Raw genomic sequence first — 25,113 nt, 5'->3', positions numbered from 1 at the left:
AACGGTCCAATCAGAGACAGGTTTTACCAGCCGTCACATGACAGATGTTTAAAGTTGAACACTGATTGCACTTTAATTCTGAGGCGACATATTCCAAGTAATTTAGGACTATGAGCACCTTATTTGAAAAGAAATATACAGAAAGATAAAAAACTGATTGGTTTCCCTTTCTGTTGTTCTTCAATGGAAAGAGAGGTGTGAACACTGCTCGGTGTCGAGTTCCCAACTCAAGGTTAAATACCTTTGTGGGACTCCCGACAGCGGACACCATGAATTATGGAGTGAGAAACCCGAGCCGTCCGGCGGGCCGGATGTTTGGCCAAACCTGCAGCCTCACGCCGCTCGGGCCGAAGCCCCGAGAACCGGATCGCATGCAGAAAACCGAGAACCGAGAGCTGAATCTGAAGTCCAGAACAAAGACGCTTTCACAAGTTTTTTTTTTTTTTTCTTCCAAACTTTACTCAACCAGTTTAAGTTTACAAAGAGTGTACAGATTTAATGACCCCAAACAAAACCAAACTCGACAAGAACAGACATGATTTGAGTGAGTGGAAGCTGAGTGGTATGAGTGCACGGCGCACGGGTCCCGGGGTCGATTCCCTGCTGCCGGACCGTCTCTACACGTCGTCCCACGATCCTACCGACTAAAAGGAAAATCCAAAGAAAAAGAAAAGGATTGCTAAAGGGTACGTCGTCCTACAGAGAGGCTAGCCACGGCTCTCAGTCCTCTGCACAAAACTACTTCGAAGCAGCTACGAGGGATTTAAAATGAAAGAGAGAGTCTTCAAATATGAAAATAATGGTCTGGCTGCGTCTCTTTTGTTTCTGAAGAATCAAAACTATGATCTCTAGACCTAGCTCGAAACAGAACCCCACTGGAACTCGGCAAAAACCAGAGTTCTTGATGTCAAGACGAACTCGAGCCACATTGTTCTTCCATCGCCTCGAAATCCTATTTTAATAAATATAAATACATCTGTAGTTCTCTACAAATCGTGAAAAGATAAAAATATCTTTGCTCTCAAACTTAATGGGCTAGCATAAATAAAGTATAGTAATAACATTAATTACTTACAGCAGTTATAACAAAAAAAAAAAAAAAAAAACAGGAAAATGAAAAGCCGACTCGGCCCTTTGAGACGTAAGGCTGGGGGCCCGCCGGGGCTTCCCCCGTCCTCAGTACACTTCAACCACACACACACACACACACACACACACACACACACACACACTTCCCAACCGCTCATGAAAACGCTTCAAGTGAAAAGTACAATCTGAGAGGACGTTGTTTAATAAACAACAACAACCATCAAGAACCTCCGGTCACAACGGTTTCACTCTTTGGGGTCGAGTCTTTCCACAATTCATGAGTAACTCGAGCTGATGAGCGCGGTGTAACGTCGCCATGAAGAAGTTAAAAACAGACACACAGTTTACAATGTCACTCTGGTGGAACATCTGTCTTGACGATTTGGAAAACTATTCGCCGTCGCCGTCTTCCCTTACTCAAATTCTACTGAAAAGAAAACTCATCTCATTTCAATCGTTCAACTTTTCTGACATAGATTAATGGATTGATGGCTTCTTCCTGAGAAAAAGAAAAGCATGAGGACGAAAACAGCCGACGGGGAGATGGAAAAATTGATGTTAAAGAATATTGTACAATGAACAAAAAAGTCATTTAGAGTCCCAGCCGTAGTTCATAAATATGGAGCCTGACAGGAGGAGGGGGGAGGCGGCGTTCCTATCAGCAGTAGCACGAGAAAAGAAAAAAAAAAAAAGGTCTCAGAGGTGAGTGGATGAGGAGGAAAAGAACATAAAACTAAACAAAACAAAAAAACAGAAGAGAGCAGGAGAGTCACTCCATGATGGCTCGGTAGATGACGGGCTCGATGTAGTCCTCCCTGTACCGAGAGTTGATGACTCGCTGCCGTTTGGAGTTCTGCTTGACTTCGCTCTGGGTGAAGATCTCGAAGCGCATGTCCGACGCCACCGACTGGGGAGGAAGGACATTACAGCCACATTACTGCCGGGCTGCATCACTCAGCACCCAACACACACACACACACACACAACTGCAGCACCCGAGAGGTGGATGGATCACACACATCTGAGAGAAAAGTTTAACTGTTCAGCCTGTGTTTCTAAGTTTGCTTCGATCAGAACGCCAAAGTAAACAGACTGATAGTTTACCAGTCGGGACTTGACCCGTTTGGGCAGGTCTTCATCCAGACTGTAGATGTCGTCTCTTTTCACCGTGATTTGTGAGCCATCCTCAAACTCCACCTGAAAGTATGAAGGGAAAGCAAAGAGTCTCAGCACCATTCAGTTTTTAACAACTGGTTCCTTTTTTTTGGTAATTAAATTCATAAAACCAATCTTTTTCATATTTAATCTGCAGGTGAGAGTGAGGCAGAGGCCAGAGGCTCACCAGGTACATGGGGATGGAGTGCGACGCCACGAACTTGGCTCCGTATATCAACCCGTCTGTCCACCGCACCTGGACGGCGTCGCCTTCGGACGGCGGGCCCAGTCGCACGCAGTCGCGGTTCTGCAAACGCGGCAGAGGAAAACGCTGAACTGGAAACGTTCACGTTACTGCACGACGCCAAAAAAACAGGACAACTTTCCAAACCTCAATGTCTTCGGGGAACAGGTTGTCGCTGAAGGAGCCGTCGTCGAACACCACCTCGTAGAACGTGGCTGTGGTCAGCTCCACCACGTCGCTGTGGTAGTAACGGCCGTTTTTGTATTTACAGATCACCTTCTGGCCCACTGCCAGCTCCCGCATGGACGTCTTGTTGCGCTGAAGGAGAAACACTGAGCGTTACTTTTCGAAAAGCTCATCAACGTGACCGAGCACAGCCGCTCCGGTGCCTCCGGCAACATTTACTCGGAACGTGAAGCTGCTGCGGCTCCGTGGGGCAGAAGCAGTTCCGAGCTTCACAGCTGGAAACCTGCAGCTATACAACCCAATAACAGCAGCCACGAAGGCGAGACCCTCTCTTTCTACAAGCATCCTGGAAATTAAGGCCTCTTTACCTTCTTATATAAAAAATCACAGTCTTAAAGATATGTTCCATTCATATATCACAGAACGTAATAAAGCAGTTGTATTTTTTCATCCTCTCAGTCGAGGCCGGGCACGGCGCTCGCCTGCTTTCAATCCACACCAAAAATAAACTTTGGTGTTGAACCTTTCAAGAAGTGGAAGCAGAAGAGACTGAGCTGTTGTTCTTTTACTTCCTCTCACATCAACAGCAGGAACATTCATCTATACGGAGAGGATCAAATGAAAAGAAATCTTATATGTGGAATAAAAAAAAGTTTTTTAAATCCTGATAGAGGGACAGGGAGGCGAGCTGCTGAAATGTTTTGGCAGCGCTCTCGAAAGATAAGACCAAAATCTCTCTTTCCCCAAAACATGTCAGCTATGAAACCAGTGAAAAATGAGTTTCTTGCTGCTCCTCTGCTGAACAAACAAACCCAAACTGTGCAGACTGAGTTCGGCCATTTGCCCCCGGCTCCTCACCTCGGGTAATACAGGCGCTTTGTGTCGGTGGCAGGTGATGAAGACGACGAAGGGCCAGTCGTCCGGGTGCATGAGGACGCCGGCCGCCTGAGCGCAGGTGGGGTGGAACGCCGTGGAGCAGCGGCCGTGGGAGCACTGCACGCAGCAGCCCGTCACCTCCCGCTTCATCCTCTTCCTGCAGTACGCGCATTTCTGCCAGAGGGACAAACACACCAGGCTCAGGGGGAAATCAGCGATGTGAGGGACAAGAGGAAGGATAAAGTCAAGGAAACACCGGGGAAGGAAAGGAGTCGGAGAGAAACCGGCCGAGGCGGCAACGAGAGGGAGGAATATTAAAAAAAAGGAAGTTATCAAAGGTTGTAAAGAACAGACTGACTGGAGCTCAGATATGTGGAGGGAAATTACACAATTTCCTTTTCATATTTGAACAAGCTTCTGACGTCATGAGCGAGATTCTGGTACATTTAGTAGTTGATCCTTAGAGATCAAGACCCTGAACAATGGGGGAGGGGGCCAGCTGCTGTTTCCAACAAGCCTCTGGAAGGCCCGCTCAGGGGGAGGACCCACATCCAGTCTTTCACACTGTGGCGGGGCAGATCTCTGGGTTCGATGGCTTGTTATGAAGAACATTATTTGCAGTTCGAAGTTGTGCACTGGTGCAGTTTCGTGGGTTTCACAAGAACGAGAAGTGAAAGTGGAAAACGCCGCCAACAGGCGCCACAGCAGCCCCGCCGGAGGTTCAGTGTATGCAATTAAGAGAAAACCGCAAGCAGATTCTGTGAGAGAGCAGCTCGGCCCACCAACAGCTCAATCTGCTGCGGCCTACCGGCGCTCAGAAGTGAGAAAATAGAACGGACTCATCTCGCCACGCGTGAGGTAAGAAAACAAGACAGAGAACACGATGAGAACTAAATACGCAAACCAACATGAGGTGGCTGATAAAATATGTTGTGCAACTGCAAAAAAAGGAAATGTGTGACAGGAGTTTGATTTCAGGATTGCTTCACTGGCAAGAGAAAAAAAAAAAAAGATTTGTTTGCAGAAGATTTATCGTCTGGTCTATAAAGCAAAATAAATAAATGAAATGCAAATCAAACAGGGTTTTATAGGCGAGAGGCTCCACCACTGCGAGCAAATCCTTCTGGCACTTTAGTTTTTATGTGGCTGATTGACGACGAGCCAGTGAGGGGATAGTGTTGCAGTGAGTGTCGACAATTAGCAGAATCCATCCATCCCTCTTCATCCGCACTGGGGCTGCAGAGGCAGGAGGGAGGCCACCCCGACGCCAGTGAAGGAGCAAATACAGACACAAGGTTCCAGCACTAAGGACAAAACGCGCCGATCAATCACAGCTGTTTGATGCAGCGAGGCCTCACCAGTCTGAAGCGGGGCAGCGGGATGGCAGACAGGTCCACGGGGCTGCGCTCGGTGATGTTGACAAAGCGAGCTTCCAGCACAGTGATGGCACACAGCACATGAACCCACCTGCGTGAAAGGCAAACACGAAGACGGGAGTCAGGACAAATAACACGCCGGCCGGGGGGTGGGGGGTGGGGGCAAAGTTTACAGAAATGTCAGAGCAAATGTTCAGTCAAGTGGCTTCGACATTTAAAACCACAGTTCAAACATTAGAAGAGCGTGGAACAGGAGAGTGGCGCGACGCTACAAACCGGAACATGAGCGAAGAATGAAAACAACATGTGTGAAATTTTCCCTGCTCTGTGAAACAACCGGACAGATGTTGGGAAAACACACCACACCCTGATCAGCGAGTCTCATCCAAGAAAATCTCTCTACTGTCATTCTTTCACCCAAGATTAACGTCGAATTTTAACCCTTTAGGACAATGAAAGGTCTACAGAGCAGGAAGCAGTGGCTCTGTGCAGCAGTCTGCTCTCTGCTGGTGCGACTCACTTGTCATTGTTGGCTCTCTGCAGAGCGCCGCCTCTCAGCGTACACAGACAGCAGTCCTGCAGAGGGAAGAAAGGGGTTTTTAATACGCTTTCAACATCACTTAATATCAAAACATCTATGTGTGACACCGTGATTCTTTCATTGTTTAGCAGAGGAGAAAGATGCATCATTTACATTTAAATGGAGTTTTAATACGAGTCTATTAATCACCTGTTGTTTCAGGAAAACCCACAGTGCTCCTGCAGCTGTCACACACACACAGCACCGTGCACAAAGACATACAGCAGCTAAACAGCTGCGAACGGCGCTGGCTGGGCTGAACACAGCAGCTCTGGTTATTTTTTAGAACCTTTCTTTGTTTCTACATAAACAAATATTTTCACCGATAAGAGCGCCTGTGAAAAATGTAAAGTGGTGGTTTAAACGTTAAGTCCTTCTAAATAGTATGCAAAACTATTCATTTGCAAAAGACAGCACAGTTTCTAAGCCACACTAATAACAGAAAACAAAAATGATAAGAGCCTTTTATCATTAAAAATCCAGTTTCAGCAGACCTGGGTTTTCACTTTGAAACAGTTTTGGTTTTTATCAGGCTTCTGTAGAACCGACAATATCTCATCCATTAAAATTTCTTTAAATCTGCAGGGCTCCAAACCTCCCAGGACAATAGAGAACAGCACAACAAAGCATTTAATACATCTACAAAAGCCATTTGCTGAAGACAAAACTAATGAGAATCCTCTCGTGTGTCAAAACAAGCTACAAAGTAGATCATTGCCCACTTTAAAGGTCAACAGCGTTTGTGGATGAATCGGAGCCACATTCCCAGAATATTTCACAGCTATCTATTGTTCTGAGCAGACTGGAATGTGAAAGGAAGTTCAAAGATAAATTCAACAAAGGTGGGAAAAACAAATTCCCCCAAACAGCAACACTCTGAGGAAGGGGGCGCTGTCTCACCGCCTCGGCACAAAGGGAGAGGGAGAACCGAGCGGCGCTCACTGAACCGGGACAAAGCCGGCAGTCGACACTTAATTCAGCTGCAGAGCCTGGGACTTCCTTTTTTTTTTTTTTTCTACGAAGGTGTAGGGTAAATGTGCCACTTAACCTTTGACATCTGCTGCACCAGCAACAGGCATGCAGAACTATGTTTAGAGTAAAGAACTGTGTTCTGAGGTGACGGTGTGGGAACTAACTCTGCAGCTGCCTCATGTGAGGAAGCGAATGAAGCTCCTGCTTCTTTTGTTGAGACTTTAAAGTCGCCATATGGTTTTCGTTGCAGGTCGTTTCAGGACGCAGCGCTTCACGACTCAGCATGGATATGATCACAAAAACATGTCCATATGAAATGCACGTAAGCGTGCCAATTCAGCTCCAATGCCAAAGATTCTCATAACTTTCCCGTGAAACGCTCTGGCTGGATCGCTACGGAGCTGCGTTCAGGGATCACATGTATGAGAATCTGCCTTTATACAAGGAAGGTGTCCGAGTTTAGGTAAATCACCTCAGTGGTGGCGTTGGCCTCACAGCGAGCGCACAGCCAGTCGTCCAGCTCCGCTCCTTCCCCAGACACGCCGTAACAACCTAAACAGGAACAGAAGAACAATTTCAAAGAGATTTTCTTCACTGTCACCAGAGAAATGCTGGGAGCTGCCCTTTAATGCTTAATTCTGCAGTTCAGTTAAACACAGGAATCTACCCAGAACTACATATGGAGGTTTTTATGACAGCTAGGAGACGATGTTGAAGTCCCTCCTGCGAGAGGAATGTAATACTATATCCACTTCAGCCAGTTAAACCAACATGGGCCGTTTCCAAAGAAAACCCTGCAGAGAAAAGATCTGCACGGAAAGCATGAGACGGAGCGTCTGTGTCCATTCGAACACATGCAAACTCCCACTTCTGATCATCTTTGCCTTTGTAAATAATATACTGGAGCTCCATCTCACATTTGATACGACTTGAGACTCAATTATAACAAATCATTAGAGAAAATCTTCACAGTCCTGACTGAATTCTATAATAAGACATCTTTCTTTGCAACAGTTTGTAATAACAGATGAATAACTTAAAACATGATCAGTTCCTAAGAAACAGCTGGAATAAAAGCTACATTTCAGTCAATCTGTAATTTTCCCCTGATATGCACATTCTAATAGACAGGCGCTGGTGGGGGTGGGGCTTACTCGTGTGCACACGAACGCAGCACTGCGCACAGCTGACCAGCCGGCTGGTCCCGTCCTCGGCGACGTGCGGGTTGGACAGCTGTCCCTCGCCGCCGTCGCTCATTTTGCCGGACTGGGTGTTGAAACACATTTCAGGGATGAGCGGCTTGGACCACTGCCGGCCTCCTGGACGGTTCACCAGCGTCACGCCGGAGCTGCCGCCACCGGACTCAGACTGGAGGGGAGACAGAGTTCAAAGTTCAGGACACTCTTAGGTCAATTTCTATCCTGTTCAGAGAAGAATCTGAGCGCTCACCTGGTGGTAGGTGTGGAAGAGCAGGCAGATGGAGCAGTACGGAGCCTGCTGGCCCACGCGCTTGTTGTGGTCCCTCTCCGCCTGGGGGTCATAGGGTCGACACTGCCACAACTGGGTCAAGGGCTTCGCCCAGTCCTCTTTCTCCACTTGATCAACTTCCACAGGCATGTATACCTCTACAGAGATGAGAGGGTGAACAGAGGCTCTGCACATTAAAGGGAGCAATGGAAGAACGAGAAGTAGAAAACGTGGTGATCAGATCAATGACTCACCCTCGTCACTGTGCACTTCTCTGATCAGAGGGTGATGGCGGGGCAGGCTGCACAGCTGGGCTTGCTCCTGCTGCTTTTTCACCACTGACTTGCAGTACGACTGCTCTTCTGCCACCTGCTGGGAGGTTTTAAAAGTGCAGCAAACCAAAACTTCAAAAACACTGCCGTGAACACAAGAGTGCTGCACGTCGTCACATCGATGAAGTGTGGTGGAAGCTCTGTACTGGTATGTACACATTCCAAGAAAAACACCAGGTGCATCAATGCCTTCAGAAAATCTGGAGTTGCAGGTGGGAACTACTTACATAATAACTCTGGGGAATCACCTTGACCTCATGGTGAATTGGTTTTATTACAGGAATGGTGTCTTTCAGGATGACAATGCCATTATCCACAAGGGGGCATTGGTTACTCTGCAGTTTAAACAGCATGAATAACATTCAATTGTCATGGCACGTTGGAAACGTCTTCTGTTCAAAGTGTGATCTTCTACAAACATCGTGTTGTTAGAAGAATTAAGAGGCTGAGTCGAGGATTAGTACGCAAGCATCATGCTAGGATAATGCACCAGTACAGAGCCACCAGACAGTCCCGCTGTTTCTCCTGTAGGCAACCAGTGAGTAACAAAAAAAGTCAAAGGTTTTAAATCCCTGACATACAGGAAATTCAGTTCTAAGAGAGATAAGTAACACTTCAACTGTGGGTAAGTTACTCAGCTATAAGATGCAGTTGATCATTAACATGTCTTCAGGCCACATTCTTTTCATCTCAATGTAAAATTGAGGAAAAACCAGCCTTGCATTATATTCTTCAAATTGATTGGGAATGTTTAAGAAACCAAATAATAATCAGTTAATTTACAGTTGCTGAAAAAGCTCAACAGCAGTAATGCAAAAAACATCACTAAGAGAAAGAAAAGATGTGTATTATGGTATGGTTAAACCTTTAACCATATGAAGAGAGACTTTAGGCTTCAGAGAGGCTGTGAAATACTGCAGCAAAGAGATAAATCAAGGAAAAAAAAATCCAAACTCCCAAGTACAACTGTCTGGTCAGATGAAAGCGATGTTACTCATGCATGACTGATGACGGGTGACAGAGTTGTGCATGCACTGAGGAGCACAGACAGGAAACAGACTTACAAGCAAAGTATAAAAGTCGAAAAAGGTCTGAATGAGATGCGAGTGTCGATCAGATTATTCCGCTAGATAAAATCGATACAAACACTGACCTTTCTCTTGTTGGTCTTGGGAGCGCCCGTGTCCTCCTGCCTGTGGTCTCGCAGCTGCTCGATCTTGGTGGGAACAGAACTGATGGTGGGCTCAGGTTGAGACACCTCCACCCGAGCCTGGCAGTCTGAGGGCTTGACCTCCTGGTACTGGACCTCTGGACTCTGTGCTGCGGGTTCATCCTCTACTCCTTTGGTCTGGATGATTATGGCGATCTGCTGCGGAGCCAGTCTCTCACAGCCGGCTGCCAGAGGAGAAACCTGAGCCTGTGTGTGCGACGGCGTGCAGGCTCTGTGCTGGAGGTGGCGGGGCTGGTGCTCCCGGGCGTAGCTGTGCACCTGGAGCTGCGTGTGCGCCTGCTGCTGCTGCTGCTGCTCCGCGCTGTAGTTGTGCACCTGCAGGGTGTCTTTTGGGGTCATCTTGTGGAAGAGCAGGCTGGCCACGCCCATTTTGCGGGACGGCTGCGCCGCAGCTTCCGTCCACGCGGGCGCGACCGAGACGGACAGATGCCCGTTTCTGGGTTTGGACTGGGACGAGATCGCGGGAGCACGAGTCTTGGTATAATGAGGAAGACGGCCGCTGTCACTGTTGCTCCGACTCAAGCTGCGGTGAAACGGATCCATTAAAGTCAGCTTTGTTGGCGTGACAACCAACTTTGGAGGGCCTGCAACACAGAACAGGAGGGGCAAAACTGTTAAAACTAGTCTCACTTCACAGCAAATTAATCTGATACAGAGTCGCTCAATACCTTTGTTCCTCTTGCCATCTTGTGTAATAGTTCGTGGAGGTATGAGACTTAATCTGGGACGTTTTCCGTACTGAACTACATCGTCCTCTTCGTCCTTTGGTACGACCTCTTCGGGCACCTCCAGACACACTCTGTGCCTCTTGGTCTCTATCCTCTGCTTGGTGCTGAGAGAAATTTACAACAGTGGATAATGAGAGTGCAATTCCCTTATACCACAAAGGCAGAAAGAGAAAACACCCATGTCCTGCAACATCAACACACCTCTTCCGTTCTCCGTCGTCCCCGCAGCTCGCCGTGGAGCCGCTGTTGGTGCTGCTGCTGCTGAAATCATAAAAAGACTCGCCCAGGAACTCCTTGGCCTCCGGGGTGGGCCGGGAGTGGTCGATGGGCACCAGGTCCCGCCCAGCCAGCCACTGCTGGTAACGCTCCGGCTGGTATTTCCTCACAAACACATCCATGGAAATCTTCACCATGTCTTTACGACATGAGCACTGGAGAAGTGAGGTTACAGTGTTTATTTTCCCCAATTTAAATGATATTTATTTTTACAGTCAGGACAAACTCTTAGCGTGCCAAAATAAATGCGTGCTTTCAATGGAGTCACTCACCAAAACGGCCTGCTTGCCGTACTCGATCCATCGCTCTGTGGCAAAGTTGGTGGACTCTGCACAGTTGAAACCATGGTTGAAACCAGCGTGGTAGGCATAGGGGAAGGTGATCATGAATTCACCGGCCTTCTGCGTTATCTTTACAGGAGGATTTTAAGAACAAAAGAAAAGAAAAAAACTGAGTAAGCAGGTTTGCAACCTTCAGTAGTTCTGATGTTTTTTTCTTTTTGAAGACAAATAAATGGGAGGTTTCAGCTTGAAGAGCAGTGACTTCTGGTGGCTGACTGGAACTAGAAAAGCAGTTTCAGATGGATGTAACCTTTAAGTTTGTACATAACATTTCTGAAGTAAAAAAAAAATTTAAAAAAATCAACTGAAGTTAAGTTTAAGTTTTATATCACTGGGATGATTTTTACACTGTAAAAACAAATATCAGAAGATAAAACAAACATAACTGGTTAGGGTGCATCATCCACCTAAACCATAACCAGCTGGAGCACAGTGGGCTACTTAGTCTGACAACCATTGTAATTACATTGAGCATAAGCATTCAGATCGTTCCATGTAAATACTTCCGATTAGATCAATCTGATCGAATTGAGTGGATCATAAAGTTCCACCACTGATACCAACACAATGGAAATTTTAGCGTTTCCGTTAATCATGCATACGGCACATCGGATTCTTTCCTCACTGCACTTCCAACGTATCAAAGACTCACAAAGGTCACATTAGAGACTCATTTAATGGACTCCATGAGAAAATTACAGCATGAAGCAAGCAGATTAATTTTCAATACAGGCCCTACAGTCTGATGCTGTATCAGTACAAATGTCACGGATGGAAGTATTATGGGATTGATGCACTGGCTGAACTGCAACAAAACGGGCACAAACTGAATTCTCTATTTCAATCTCGCTGTGATGGGCTTCATATTCCTCCAGCAGATTTCTAAATACTGTAGTGAGGTGGTATCAAATGCTAATGAATATCTAATACAACTGTTCTCACATTTGGGGTGAAAAGGGTGAAATGCCTTCAGATGTTTGTGCATGTTCAGTTATCTTTATAATATAAATAGCTTCCGGAAAAACCTAAATGACTCAGAAGCATCACAGGATCCAAAATCTCCACACTGTCAAACCACGACGTGAAAAATCCTCACTATCAGTAACATGATTGTTGCTGAGCTCTGGAACAGAACAATCCAGTAAACTGATAGAATCTGTGCAGAGATCTGGAATGCTTGACAAGAATCGACACCCGAAATAAATATTCTCGTTACCTTCTCAAAGGGAATGCCGTATTTCTTCAGTATGGAAGGAGAGATGAGAGTCATCTTGTGCCTTAAAAAGGCCTCACAGTTCTGAGAACTACCAGGAAAGAACCCTGAGAGAGAGAAAAACAGATTGAAGCTGATGTTTAACAAGGATCTACACCAAAAAAAAACAAAACAAAAGAAAAACACAGCTGTTCCTCTAAAACATCAAGTAATTTGTATTTATTAAATGGCAGGTTTTCTAAAAGCTGTGGTGTAGTTTATATCAGTGTGACTTTTTTTTCTATTGATCATCTCAAGAACTTTGAAAAATTCAACTCTGGGTAGAAACAATTGATGAATCAATTGAGTTGAATCAATCAATCCATCATACAGTGCATTGTTTATTACACTTATCAGAAGATATATTATCACACTGCATTAACAACTGGCACCATGAGACAATTTAAAAATGAATATCAAGCCCTTCCTTTTGGAAGGACGGGTGTTTTTTAAACAGACTTAACGATTAAAGTAACGCCATCATTCTTAACTCCATCAACTTCTGTGGTGGAACAATGGATCAATGCAATCACATCAGCTGCTTTGATCATGTCCCTGCAGGTCTGAAGCTTCCACCAGAAAATGAAAAGAGGAGTCAGTTTTAAGATTGGAAGGACAAAAAGTAGAAGTGTAAGGTTTTAAATGTCTGGAGTAAGAGTAAAGAAACTTGTCAGAAATATATATATATATATACATATATATATACTCATGTTAAATTCTTCAGATATGCCAAAAATCTCCTTCAGTACACTAACAGTATATGCTAAGTAATTGGGTGAACACTGTTTTCTTACCTTTGGCCAGACGTTCCAGTCTCTTCCCATGCTCAGGAGGAACGCAGTACCTGCACACAGTCCAGTGAATGAAATTACATTCTTGTATTTTTTTAAGTCAGGCACGTGATACAATGCACATCTGAAAGGCTACTGCTACAACTCATGAAGTAATGCAATATTTCCAAATAGATGTTCAACCATAAACATCTGCTGCGCCGCATGAATCAATGTCAACATATTTTTTGTCGGCACCAAAATGAAAAATTTCCTGTACCAGGACTTGGGCTCTCCAAAATGCAAGTAATTGATGCTGTAGAGATCCATGTCCTCAGTGTGCCACGCAAAAGTAGTCTTCCACATGCCGAAGTACAAGTAGGGTGTATTAACACCCTCAATCGTGATGCCACTGTCACGTTCCACGGTGTCCAGAACTGTATCCAGATGGCAAATATTCCACTCCTTGATATCCTGCCAAATTACAACAAATGACAAATTATTCTTGGAACAGATCAGAACTGAGCATTAACGCCGTCGGTCTTCTGAAACAGGCAAACGGAGGCGCTGGATAAAATCAGAACAATCAACGATAACTTTAACATGCAGAGAATGAAAACTCACGGGATCGTACAGGCTCCCGTTCACATCGGCCCCATATATGGGAGGGTTAAAGGTCACATTCTTCCAGTACTTCCTCTCCAGCTCTTCAAAATCATCATACCGTGGACTGCAAAACCTATCAAAAGACAGAGGCGCGTTAATCCCACTGCAGATACAACAGACTCTGATCTGTTCACTCGACACTCCTCACTTGTCGCTGTTGGCGATCTTGCGGAACTCTCGGACAGTCATGGACTTCTTCTGAATGTTATACTGTGTGAAAAGGCCCGACTGGCCGGTCACCACCTGCTGGATGGGCGCAGGAATCACCAAATCATCGATGTCATTGTAGGAACCTCTGGGCTTCCATTCCTTTGGGGGGACAATCTGGGAGAAAAATGAGACAAGTTACAAACAAAATAGGTCCATAATGTGTTCGAATAATTTCTAAGAAAGTTGTTGTTATAATAATGCAATGGGATGGCTTGTGATCACTGCCTCAAAGTGGCCTCTACCACTTCCTTCAAGCCCAGCATCTCCCAAGACGTACGACTTACTTTTGCCAGTCCAGCTTTATGTGCTCCCTGGGACTCGATGTAAGCAACGTAACGGGTGAAATTCTTGAATTCCTCAACAGTGGGGTGAAAGGTCATGATCCCCTTGGAAGCGTGGTTTGGGGAAACGCCGTCTGACGCCATCCTGAATTTTAGTGGATGCACCTGCAAGTATGCAGAGAGAAATCAAGATTTTCTTTAATGATGAACAGTTTTAAATAAAATTCAGCTTAAACTTCTCACCCCTCCACAAGCTGAAAAACAGCCTCCTGCGGTACCTGATGAGCACTCGCACAAACATGGTGAAATGAGCACAGCCTTGTTGTTGAGACACCTGCAGTCTGTCCCAGCTGCCCTTCTTACATCATTTTCCCCGAGTTCAACATCCGCACCCTGAAGACTTGAGCTGCGCTCCCTGTTGTCCACACTCTGCCTCTTCGGTGTGTTCTCTGCCACACGAGGGAGCGTATAACTACAGACCGGGTATATGTCAAGCCAAATGAGGATTACTGCTTCTCACTCTCCGGCCTGTTAAGCAAGTGTAACTACAACTTGGTCCAGTTTGTTCTGGATATGCAAACAATAAAACTTTGCTTATTTTTAACAAATCACATTTAAATTAAATTGCAAATATTTCAATCACTGTCAAAGTGTGGCACAGCACACCATCTCATACTGGAAAGTAAACACCACCCAGGAGTTTCATCAACAGAAACAAAACTCAGCCTTCTCTCCTTTGCAGTGGAAGTAGGGTAAGAATTCCCTCACTTAAACAATAACTTAAGGAGGTGCTTTCAATGATTTCACAGGAGAAGTTAAACTACAGCCACAAGTTAAAAGACAGATTCATTCAAGCCTGGAATCCCTTCACAGAGTTTGAGAAACTCGCGTGAAATGAGCCGTTGGATTTGGGTGGCTGATTAAGGGTGTTTTGCCTCTCACACTGTATGAAACTGTAATTTCCTGGACTCTATATATAGTAAAGTAACTGTGCGAGTGTGCATTTCAGTACACCCACACAGTGTGGCCACAAGCATGCAGGTGTCTAATTCTTTCTGCATCTTTTGCGCCTTTGTGTTTTTTTGTTTTTTTTTTTTGCCCTTGTAGTGGAGTGGATGGGTTTCCATTTGTTTAAATAATTTAGTATTATAACATGATTTAAATAAAGTGATTGAAAACCTTTAAAAAAAAAAAAAGCATTGAATCTAGCAGCTGGGATATAACATGCAAATTTTAAATGCTCAACAAGCAGGCGTGATGAATACCAAACAGGAAACAAGGGGCGTGTTGTGAGCTCAAAGTGCTACTACATTACAAAAACAAGGTCTTTGATTCTGGTGACACAGCTGCTCAATCAAGGTAGAGAAAAGGAAAATCAGGAGAAACAGGTTTTCTTACTCAAAAAACAATGCAAGACTACCAATGACACGGCTGCATGCAGGACACCAGGGAGGTCCTGAAACTATCACCCGCAGATCAACTACATGAGAACTAAGATGTGCTTTCAAGAATGTTGCTTACACACGTTTTTAGCTCTATGAATGTTTTACAATATTATTTCACAAGTCAAGCGTGAAATCTCCCAGACAAGACGTGAGCAACAAAGTTGAGTGAGTTAAATACTCCTCTAAGGACACTAATGTGAATTTGAAGGTACTGGAGCTGGAAATCAGCTGTTTCAAGAGGAGATTGCTAAAATGAAGCCATTATATGGCAGGGGATGAACTTCTTAAAGTGATCAAACGATAAGTGCAGTGCAGTGAAGCAAACAGAGGCACTCAGGTGAAGCTCCAAAGCAGAACTGAAGAACACAGATCAAAGTTCACTCAACAGCACTTTGAGGTGCAGACTGATAGTAGCAAGGAGGAACACTTAAAGAAGATCCTCATTAATCCGATATTTCAATGCAGTGCATTTTTCCTGACCATTCATAGATATCACTCTTAATTTAATACTTAGAAGCTATGAGCATTGTCCGCTATGAAGTAATACACTAAAATGTAAACACTTTAAGATTTTTGTTCATATTTTGGCAGCGATGATGAGACTCAACTGATGCAAATAAATATGTACATACAAATGCATGTTTGATTTTTCCGTTAACAAAACTCAAAATTAAAAATCACCGGTATTAAACGCATCGTTCGTAAATAATAAAGAAAAATAACCCCGAATCAACTTCGCGTAAAAATTGTGCGTCACGTTAAAAAAAAACTGCAAGTTTGTTCCCAAAAGGGTGTATGAGCAGCTAACCTGGAAAGTGTTGAAATAAAAGCTGCAGCCTCCGCCAAGACGCTTGAACTAGTCTCTTTAATGCGGGCCCCTGGTTAAAGCCCAGCTAGCTAGCTAGCTAGCATTAGCTCGAGTGCTAACTCGCCTCAGTAACATGAGCTGATTCGGGTAACGATACATAGCATAACATTAGCTCGCCTGTTAGCGTAGCAATGTTGCTCAAGTCTTATTTTATTACGCTAATCGTCACGTATTTGACAATGCGCATTCATACATCCGATTGAAAATTAAATTCGCACTTAAACTACCACGAGAAGCAAAATATGGTGGACAAGAGACAGATTAGGCTAGCAAACAACCAAGATCAGGTCCCCAACATAACGGGAGCCGACTATTTTCTGGACTACATTCATCGTGACTACCATTAGCTCCTTCGACAACTGCGTTAGCTAACAGGCTTATGCCGAGGTGCAAAAACCCGCTAGCAAAACAAGAAACACAGATCAAAAACCCAAATTACTGATGTATTATCTTCCGCAAGCTTCATCCTGATAAGGTCAATTTGCTTTAATTCAGGCTACGCGAACAGGAAGCGTGTCATTTAAAGAGAAATTGATGTCTGCCAGCAAATAGACGGCGTCCCAGCAGTAGCATCTCCATTAGCTGCACAGAAGGACTGATTGTGTAGCAATCAGATTAGCATTGCAGGATAGAAATCTAACTCCGCATGCGAACACTTACCAGCCGCTCTTTCCAATCAAATGCTGTAGTCTGGGTTGCAACCGCCTAGTAACTAACAGAAAAGATCGCCTGGAACATGGCAAAGGAAAACAGCTCCTTAACAGTATCCTGTGAGTAGATCACTGTCCTCCATTACCTCCTTCACGCACGTCCACGCACATCGGATTGTGTTTACCACAGCACGCACGAGACACGCTGATCCAATCAGAGGCCGAGCCTCCCGTCTTACCCCGGATGGGAAGAACTGCCTCTTCAAACGTGTGAGTGTTTCTTCACTGATTGTGAAGTCATCAAGTTAAATAACATGATCATGTTAGAATAGAAACTATGTATTGTCATTATTTTATGTAATTAAGATCATTATAAATAAATGCTATGTTAAATATTGTAACTACATCAGAATCAAAAAGAATCTACTGTACAGGTACACATGTTCACATAAGCGTGCAAATAAATAACCTCAGCATACAGACTTGTTTAGACACATACACACACAAAAGTTTAATTCTGTTGAGAGTGACCATTTTAGTAGTGGGGGTGTTAAAAGCCAGCTGGGTGACGGGGGCTACTTGATAAAACTCTTCTTTTTGTGTAAGGAGGTTTTGTTCCTGATGGACCACAAGGTCCAGCAGAGATGAGAGATTGCAGCTGATCACCTTCTTTGTTGAACATGTGAGACAATGATTTGTAAAAGCTGTGGCATACCAGATGGCGATGGACTTAAATGATAGCAGTGTTCAGAGACTAGTTTGGCGTGGACTTCTCCATCTGCCTTCGGAGTACATCCTGGTCCTGGTGCCAGTGCTTAAGAGGTGCCAAAATAAGAGTGCTTTGCTTCTCCATTGAAAAAGCAGCCAATCCAGACATAAGATGTCTCACGTCTGAGTTTCCTGGGATGCTCATTGCATTATTCAAGAACAGGCGACGATCAGAAAGCTGAGGTGTGATAATCCCTTTTCAGTTGTTAAGCAGAGAGCCCAGGGGCTCTCAAAACTGGGGGTGAGATGGTAGGAAATAAAAAACAAAACAAAACAGTGCTAAGGTTCGACTTCGAATTAGCACAGGAACCAGTTTGGTGGAAAAAGGCCAGGGTGACGTCATAAGCAGAAGACTGAGGTGTCCTGCAGTGAGAGGAAAGGATGGGGCTGGGTCTTTTTTCCTGTCCACAGCCAGCACTGCTATCTTTTCAGATTGTCACGCAGTTCAGCATATAGTTTAACTGAATGTCATTTTAATATAAAAGTCTATTCCATCTATCTTCTATACTTACTGAGTTGGGGTTGGAGCAGCTGGGAGGGAACCTCAATCGAGATTTGGTAAAAAGAAAGTTTTCCAGTCCATCATATAAAATTTCACTGTATAACGATAATAATGAATTTTATTCCAAGTTTTTGCAGGATGTGGCTTTAAGGCTACACAAGGGATACTATACTGTCAGTCCTTGAGCTGGGTTTAAGGTCAGATTTTGTGTGTGTGTGTGTGTGTGTGTGTGTGGGGGGGGGGGGGGGGGGGGGAGACAGGGAATGTACGATATCCTATACATGGATATCGTATGATATCCATGTATTCATGAAAGCCATCCATCTCATCCATCTTCTTCACCATTTTTATTAAACATACAGTTGTGGAACTCTCTAGCTAGTTTTAAGTTATATAACAATTGTTTTTCTTTTGTTGGAACATTTACAATTGCAAAAAAACAAACAGAATACGTCCCTTTTGAGTCAGGTCCACGCACATAGCCAGGTCCAGCTGACCCGATTCCACTGCTCAGACATACAACAATAACAAAAAAAAGAAAAACAACCAGGTGCACTCTTCTTCTGTGGAGATCTGTTTTATTTGATGCCTGGAAGGCACATCCAAACACTGAATCCAACTGTTCTGATAGACTATATAATGTTATATGCATCTACATTCAGGCAGTGCATATATTATTCCCAAGAATAAATGCAACAATAACATTAACACATTTTGTTAACCACAAAAAGATATAGCACATATGAGCACTGACAATGTGTATATGCACACACTTTTAGCATAGGAGGAAGTACATGTGCACCCTGTCGTCCATACATTTCCACTGACCTTTACACCATGGGAGATACACAGTACATTGCATCAGCAGCACTTGTTGGTTTTTGTAAAAGTTCATAGAATATATAACGTTTTCGGTCAGCTGTGTTTATTTGAACGCGGTTTCTCTGTTTCGTTCCAGTTGCATAAAACCAGTCATGTTGCATCCACATTCTCTCCAGATGCATATATAAACAGATCAGTGTGGGGAGCACAACTGTCTCCTTTGGCTGAGTCCTATTTGATCATGAGCATTGATACAGCCACTTTCAAATCCATCGTTTTTCCACATCCCCTGCTACTCAAAACAGGAAAATATCCAAGCAATAGATAAGCACTGTCCATGGGTATATTAGACTGTGCTTTTACACACACCTTAGGGTCCCAGTATGAGACAAAGCAGCATCCACAAATGAATGTCTCTCAGTTATATGTTGAGCTTGTTACTTTATTCTGATACAAACGGGTTGAACTTGAGAAGTAAGTGTCACACTTTTCTTTTGCGTTTATATGTTTGAGACACAACAGCTTAAAGAGACCAGAACAACCACAGTCTGTGATGGCAGTTGCTGTTATTACAGAGTAAAATGAAAAGTAATGACTTATTCTAAATTCTTGCCCATTAAGATGAACACCCATTTGAGTGGAGAGGAGTTGTCAGGGGGGATTTTAAATATTGCAGCTATCCTCACAACCCTCACTTGTTTCACACTCTCAACTCACGCAGGGCTTCAATATTTAGTATCCTTAGGATAATATAAATATCATTATTGAAAATGGCTGCTAAAACCAAAAAGGAGAATCTTCTGGCTTCCATGTCTATTTAAGTCAGTTTCTGCAAACATTTTGTGAGTCGAATCTCCTTTTGAACATCACTTAAGTTTCATGCAACAATAAATTGATGAGCTGGTTATATTGTGCTTCCCACTGACATGTAGCTTTTACAATTGAGATTTAGTATTGGAGTGCAGCATATGATAAATACATCTCTGCGAACTGGACATCCACCAGTCCACTGGAGAGACAACAGCTGTGATTGTGAGCGTCCATGTTTGAGGTGGCATACACTGCACACTGCAATGGATGTGGTTATTAGGCGGCAGGACTGCGAGTGAATAATTATGCTTCAGTCATAGTATAATTTGAGTCTGAATGTGACGTAATTAGTAATACACTTTGCATGTACATTGATATATATTCAATGTCCTTGGCCCATTTAACACTTCCACTCATTCAGAATGTGAAAATACATCATTATCATCAGCTTTTTTCCTGTCATTTACCACCAGATCACACATTCCGATTCCTCAGTTTCACAATTGTCGTGTCCGCTTCCATGACAACCACACCTAGAATGGACATAACCATTTGTCAACCACTTGAAGAAAGAGAGAACAAAATCTCTTTTGAACTTTACAGAACATTTAAGATAAAGGTGGAGACATTCCAGCACCATTCAATGGAACTAATACCGTTCGCATCTTGTGATCACTTCTTCAAACATCAATTCACACACAAACCAGACATGGGACAGTCCTTTCAACAACCAGGTGTTGGGTCACTTTGCAGACATGGTGCGATGGAGCACAGAAACAGGAATCAAAAAGTGAAGCAGACAGTGACTGCGTATGTGCATCACTTCCTCTTCTCATGTGTTCTTTCTCGCTTTTCCTCAGAGCACCAGAGGTCGTCCGCATCCTTAAGATGTGGCCCTGTTTATAACAGCTCACAGCCGGGGAGCCTTGAGAACACGCGCCAACTGCCGGGAAGGCTTTCTGCTGGGTTCTGTGATCCAACCAGACGGCTCGTCAGTTATTTGTCCAGAGGTTTACTAATTCTCAGTGTGTGAAGACGGTCACTGAGCGCGACCGTTTTCTCTGCGTCCGTCTTGCGGCCGTCTTTTCTGGACATGTCAGGTTCCCAGAGAAAGAACTCGTGGAGGAGGGTGTTGACGGTATCAGGACACTCCATCATGACCATGTGACTCCCCTCCTCAATGACTTTCAGGAAAGCAAACAGGAGGATCTGCAAGCAAAGCCAAAACACCAAACATTAAAAACAGACTGCATAAAAGCTTTCAAAGTAAATTTCACAAATTTGCTCATGTTCACGTTCATGTTGGGAGTTGCAGGTTACCTCTGCCATGCGCTGGTCCTCATCCATGGGCACAAACTTGTCACACATGCCATGGACCAGGAGGATGGGCACAGTGAGCTCTGCGTGGTAGACCTCGTCCCCCTCGGGCCAGTACTGACCACTCATCATGGCTCGCAGGACGAATGGAGACACATTGAAGGCGTTGCCCTGCTTCAGCAGCTGCTTTTCTTTGGCACCCTGACGGGCAAATCCAGCTCTGAAGGTTAGGAAAACGAGAAAGAAGAAATGTCACTTAAGCTGCTTAAATATGCTGATAGACCTTACACGAGCACTAAAAATAAACATTTTCCACACGTTTTTGTCATATTTTGATATCAATTAGTCACAACATGTCTTATTCCATGACTAATGTGACTGTTGCCGTTTCTGGAATCAGATTCAGCATCACATGACTGTACATCTTACTTGAGGAAGCTCCAGGCAAGGCAAGGTGACAGACAGTGAAGGACACAAGATGGCAGCTGGAAGATAGAGCACAAGCTGGGCTCCAGAGCTGTAGGACCGCCTCCGTTAATCATTACCACTTTATGGACCAGATCAGGATACTCATGGGCCAGAAAGGTGCAAAATGACACCCTAGAACAAAAAAGAGAAGAAATACTTACATGTAACATGAGAAACAAATGGGAATTTAATTTTGAGCTTTGTTTACGACAAAAAAAATTCTAATTCTCACCCATAAGAATGGCCAATGAGAATGTTGCGTTTGCGAGCATATCTCTTAAAGATGGCGCGAAGGTCCTCTGCCAGAGCGTAAAAGGTGTAAGCTGCTGCAATCTGTGGGGCGGTGCTCGCTCCGTGTCCCGCCAAGTCCGGCGCAATGACCTCGTAGCCAAGCCGAGAGAAGAAGTCCAGCTGGCTGCTCCAAATGTCCAGAGAGCCTCCGACGCCGTGCACAAAGAAAAGAGCTACATCCGAGTGCGTTCCTTTGCAGCTGGAGATCTCCCTCTTCGAGTCGATGATCACAGTGCGCTTGGGCTTGCGGCGTCTGCGGCGAGGAGGCGGGGCCGGTTTCTGCTCGCCCGCAGGTGGGGGGACTGCTGGGGGGACGGGGTTCGGATCTGGAGATGACGCCATTTCTTTGTAGTCAGCCAGCTCCACCTCTACCATGCTGCACGGCTCCAAATCCCCATCCTGACACTGCAGGATCTCCGAGTGCAAAACATCCCCGAGGTTCTCAATCACCAGCTGGCCGTTACGGTAGACTGTGATTTTCCTCTTGCAGTGGACGCTGCTGCCAGCGTCCAGGTCAGTGTGAGAGTCCTCGGAGCAGCTGTCATCATTGCGGTCTGTAGCCTCCTTCTCTGTTTGAACGGGCTGACGTTCTGGGACGATGTGTCGCACTCGCAGGACCCTCCCGGGTTTCACCTCCACGAACTCAAAACCATCTGAGGGCTGTGACGACTCCAGGGGCAGAACCAGACTGGCAGCCTTCCCAGTCAGGCAGCAGAGTATCCCTTCAGTGATGCTGGTGAGCATGGTGCCGCCCTGCAGGAGGAAAGTCACACAGAGAACAGATCGGCATGAAAAATCTTGACCTTTAACACATGCAGGAGGGTTTCTGGAACCTCCTAGCCTGCTTCCATCCATCCCTTCCCTCACTGTTTCAAGCATCGTGAAGAGATGCATCTGCAGTGCGAGCAAATGTCAACTGCTCAGCTGGAAGAAACGGAGCTCAGCTTGATTCCCACAAAATTGGATCCAAGCTGTTTCCTAGCAACAGAGGTGCGATGAAATGGTTTTCCTCACCCTGTCATTAGTGTCGAGTGAGATGAAACACGCTCGAGCTGGGACGATGCTGTGAACCCCGACTTACCTGGTGATGAAGCAGCTCCACATGGGATTCCCTGTTCGCTGGAAGCAACTCAAACCATACTTGTTGGGTACGGCGTCCCTGAAGACTGACCCTTCACAGCTCAACCTTGGAGAGTGCTATTAATAAACCCTTCCTTTTCACACTGGTCAGAATCAGGATGTGTATAAATAGAAAACACTGGTCATGGGGCACGACTGAGTAACATGTCTGTTACTCATTCATATGCCTCATAACAGTATGACAGTTTCCTAAACTACTAATTGTCCACTGGGGATGAGAAAACTAAACTGCTGTTGTTTTCTTGCTCATGATCATCATCTGTCATAGCTAGACTGAGAGCATTGTTATGCTGAACTTTTGATGCAAACACCAACTGTGATTATCTGCAGGAAACAGAGCAGCAGGGGTGACACCACAGCACATGGAGGGGCTCTATTGTTTCCTGGTTAAAAGTGAAAGTGACCACAATTTGCAGCATGCACATTTCTGTCTGCAGCCCGCAGAGAAGCCTGCGTCTGTGCAAAATGTGTCACGGTCGGTGGAAAGACGGTCTGAAGGTCAGCGTATCGGGGCCGTCTCGGTACAAAAGCAGCTCAGTAAATGCCAGCTGAGTGGCCTATCTTTCACAAACAAAATAAAATCAATGAAAGGGAAACACCAAAGAGTCCAGCCTGCAACTCGGTTCACCTGTGACAATGCAAAGCGTATCTCTATTGATCTATTGTATTTTCAGCCACTCAGCAGATGGTCTGGATGCCTCTGGAGCACAAAACAACAACAGCACTCAGCAGCAGCCCTCACATTTCAATCAGGGATTCTCCTCCTGACCTACTCTCCATCAATACATCAAAGAGGACTGGAATATGGCTGCGAGGAGCCGGTGGATTGATTTCTCAATTCCAAAAAGCCTTTCGGCCCAAAAGGCAGAAGGTTACTGAGCCTTACTGAAGTAGTTGTCTGCATTGCAGAATATATAGGTTGATATGTCTACCTATTCTTAAAGTAACACACATTTGGCACACAGCGTGCTGTTCAGTCCCTGAAACAAGGGTCTGGAGTCTGATAGTCTGACAAATATAACTGAATGGGAATTTCATTGATTATGGAAAAAAATGCAATATAATGCATTCGCATATAATGCAAAGAAGTGCATATAGGATGTAAAAGGAGAGACACAAAAAACACATCTACGCAGAAATGCCTAGAATGTTCGTAGGATCTTGTACAACATTTAGAAAAACCAAGTTATATTACAAGCTTGGTAATTAGCCTGTCTTATTTGTTCACAGTAATATGCGCCCTAAATACCGTTTTTTTTTTTCCAAGTAGGCTCCATTAAATGCGTTGCAAACCAAATTTCCCACAGACGAATCATCCATTATGTGTGCAGAGGCCCGAGTTTGCAACGCTTGTATTATTGATGGATGCCTTATTTACCCGCTACAGGACACAGCCATGCAGCGATCTGCTTTATCGATAACACCACGCACCAATACGACCAGCGCAACCGGACCACACGATGCGGCGTCTAGAAATCCATTTATAAAGCGATGTCTTACCTGCAGGAATACCGAGGATTACGGAGATGAGAAATCTGCAGTGAACGAAGACAGTCGAGGGCCGAGGAGACGGAGCGGAGAGAAACGCTGCATTTGGCGCAACAATTTGTTTACGCTAGAGATGCTGCGAAAGAGCACGCGCTCCTCATTGGCCTCGTCAGGCTGTCACTGCAGAACACGGCGGGACTTATGTAGAAAACAAAGCATGCATGCATAAATGTGGGCCAGCTACGCTGCAATAATTCACCCATAACGATAAGAAGCGGCGGTGCGCCTTTCTGCTCAGCATCCATCCATCCATCCATCCGCTGCGCACTGAGGCCGAGCCCTGCCCAGCCCCGCTGCCCTTCACTCCGCAGCAGGAGCAGCGGCTCCGGGCATCTTGAGTGGCAGGAAGCAGGACGAATAGAGGAGGGATGGGTGCAGGGAGGAGGCCAATGGGAGAGACGTGCGGGCTTGTTGCTAAGGCTGACAGGACAGTGTGTGTGTGAGTGTTTGCG

General features: G+C 45.0%; 2 protein-coding genes across 5 annotated transcripts; both read right to left on the bottom strand.

Moving 5' to 3' along the window:
- Positions 1-1,268: 1,268 nt before the first annotated feature.
- kdm4ab (lysine (K)-specific demethylase 4A, genome duplicate b) lies at positions 1,269-17,175 on the bottom strand. Of its 4 annotated transcripts, none has more exons than XM_030116057.1 (23): positions 17,006-17,175; positions 14,036-14,197; positions 13,690-13,865; positions 13,500-13,614; positions 13,156-13,349; positions 12,900-12,949; positions 12,070-12,173; positions 10,785-10,922; positions 10,438-10,667; positions 10,177-10,340; positions 9,431-10,092; positions 8,505-8,612; positions 8,200-8,317; positions 7,928-8,103; positions 7,633-7,846; positions 6,951-7,030; positions 5,447-5,502; positions 4,909-5,017; positions 3,533-3,724; positions 2,636-2,806; positions 2,432-2,551; positions 2,194-2,286; positions 1,269-1,996 (listed from the first exon to the last, which is right to left on the bottom strand). In XM_030116057.1, exons 2-23 carry the CDS (start codon positions 14,174-14,176, stop codon positions 1,859-1,861), a joined length of 3,549 nt encoding a protein of 1,182 aa, XP_029971917.1. In that variant the 5' UTR covers positions 14,177-14,197; positions 17,006-17,175; the 3' UTR covers positions 1,269-1,858. The 4 variants fall into 4 exon arrangements, with proteins under 4 accessions (XP_029971917.1, XP_029971918.1, XP_029971919.1 ...); XM_030116058.1 differs by having other exon boundaries at positions 1,859-1,996; positions 8,200-8,314; XM_030116059.1 differs by lacking the exon at positions 8,505-8,612 and having other exon boundaries at positions 1,859-1,996.
- A 1,653-nt stretch (positions 17,176-18,828) lies between these two features.
- abhd8a (abhydrolase domain containing 8a) lies at positions 18,829-24,878 on the bottom strand. Its single transcript, XM_030116063.1, has 5 exons — positions 24,614-24,878; positions 21,915-22,726; positions 21,644-21,814; positions 21,218-21,434; positions 18,829-21,106 (listed from the first exon to the last, which is right to left on the bottom strand). The coding sequence occupies exons 2-5, from the start codon at positions 22,715-22,717 to the stop codon at positions 20,894-20,896; spliced, it is 1,404 nt and encodes a 467-aa protein (XP_029971923.1). The 5' UTR covers positions 22,718-22,726; positions 24,614-24,878; the 3' UTR covers positions 18,829-20,893.
- Positions 24,879-25,113: the final 235 nt, after the last annotated feature.

Source organism: Salarias fasciatus, chromosome 18 (assembly GCF_902148845.1).
Source record: "Salarias fasciatus chromosome 18, fSalaFa1.1, whole genome shotgun sequence".
Taxonomy (NCBI): domain Eukaryota; kingdom Metazoa; phylum Chordata; class Actinopteri; order Blenniiformes; family Blenniidae; genus Salarias; species Salarias fasciatus.
This window is presented reverse-complemented; position numbering and strand designations above follow the sequence as displayed.

Bases quoted from the DNA above. Each gene is read 5' to 3' on its own strand.
- kdm4ab (XM_030116057.1), bottom strand. From the start codon at position 14,176: ATGGCGTCAGACGGCGTTTCCCCAAACCACGCTTCCAAGGGGATCATG. The intron at 10,923-12,069 runs GTAACGAGAATA...CCTCCTGTAAAG, and splicing joins ACGGCATTCCCTTTGAGAAG to ATAACGCAGAAGGCCGGTGA. The intron at 10,341-10,437 runs GTGTGTTGATGT...AATTTCTCTCAG, and splicing joins GACGACGGAGAACGGAAGAG to CACCAAGCAGAGGATAGAGA.
- abhd8a (XM_030116063.1), bottom strand. From the start codon at position 22,717: ATGCTCACCAGCATCACTGAAGGGATACTCTGCTGCCTGACTGGGAAG. The intron at 21,815-21,914 runs GTGAGAATTAGA...TTTTTGTTCTAG, and splicing joins CTCATTGGCCATTCTTATGG to GGTGTCATTTTGCACCTTTC. The intron at 21,107-21,217 runs GTAACCTGCAAC...CTTTGCTTGCAG, and splicing joins AGGACCAGCGCATGGCAGAG to ATCCTCCTGTTTGCTTTCCT.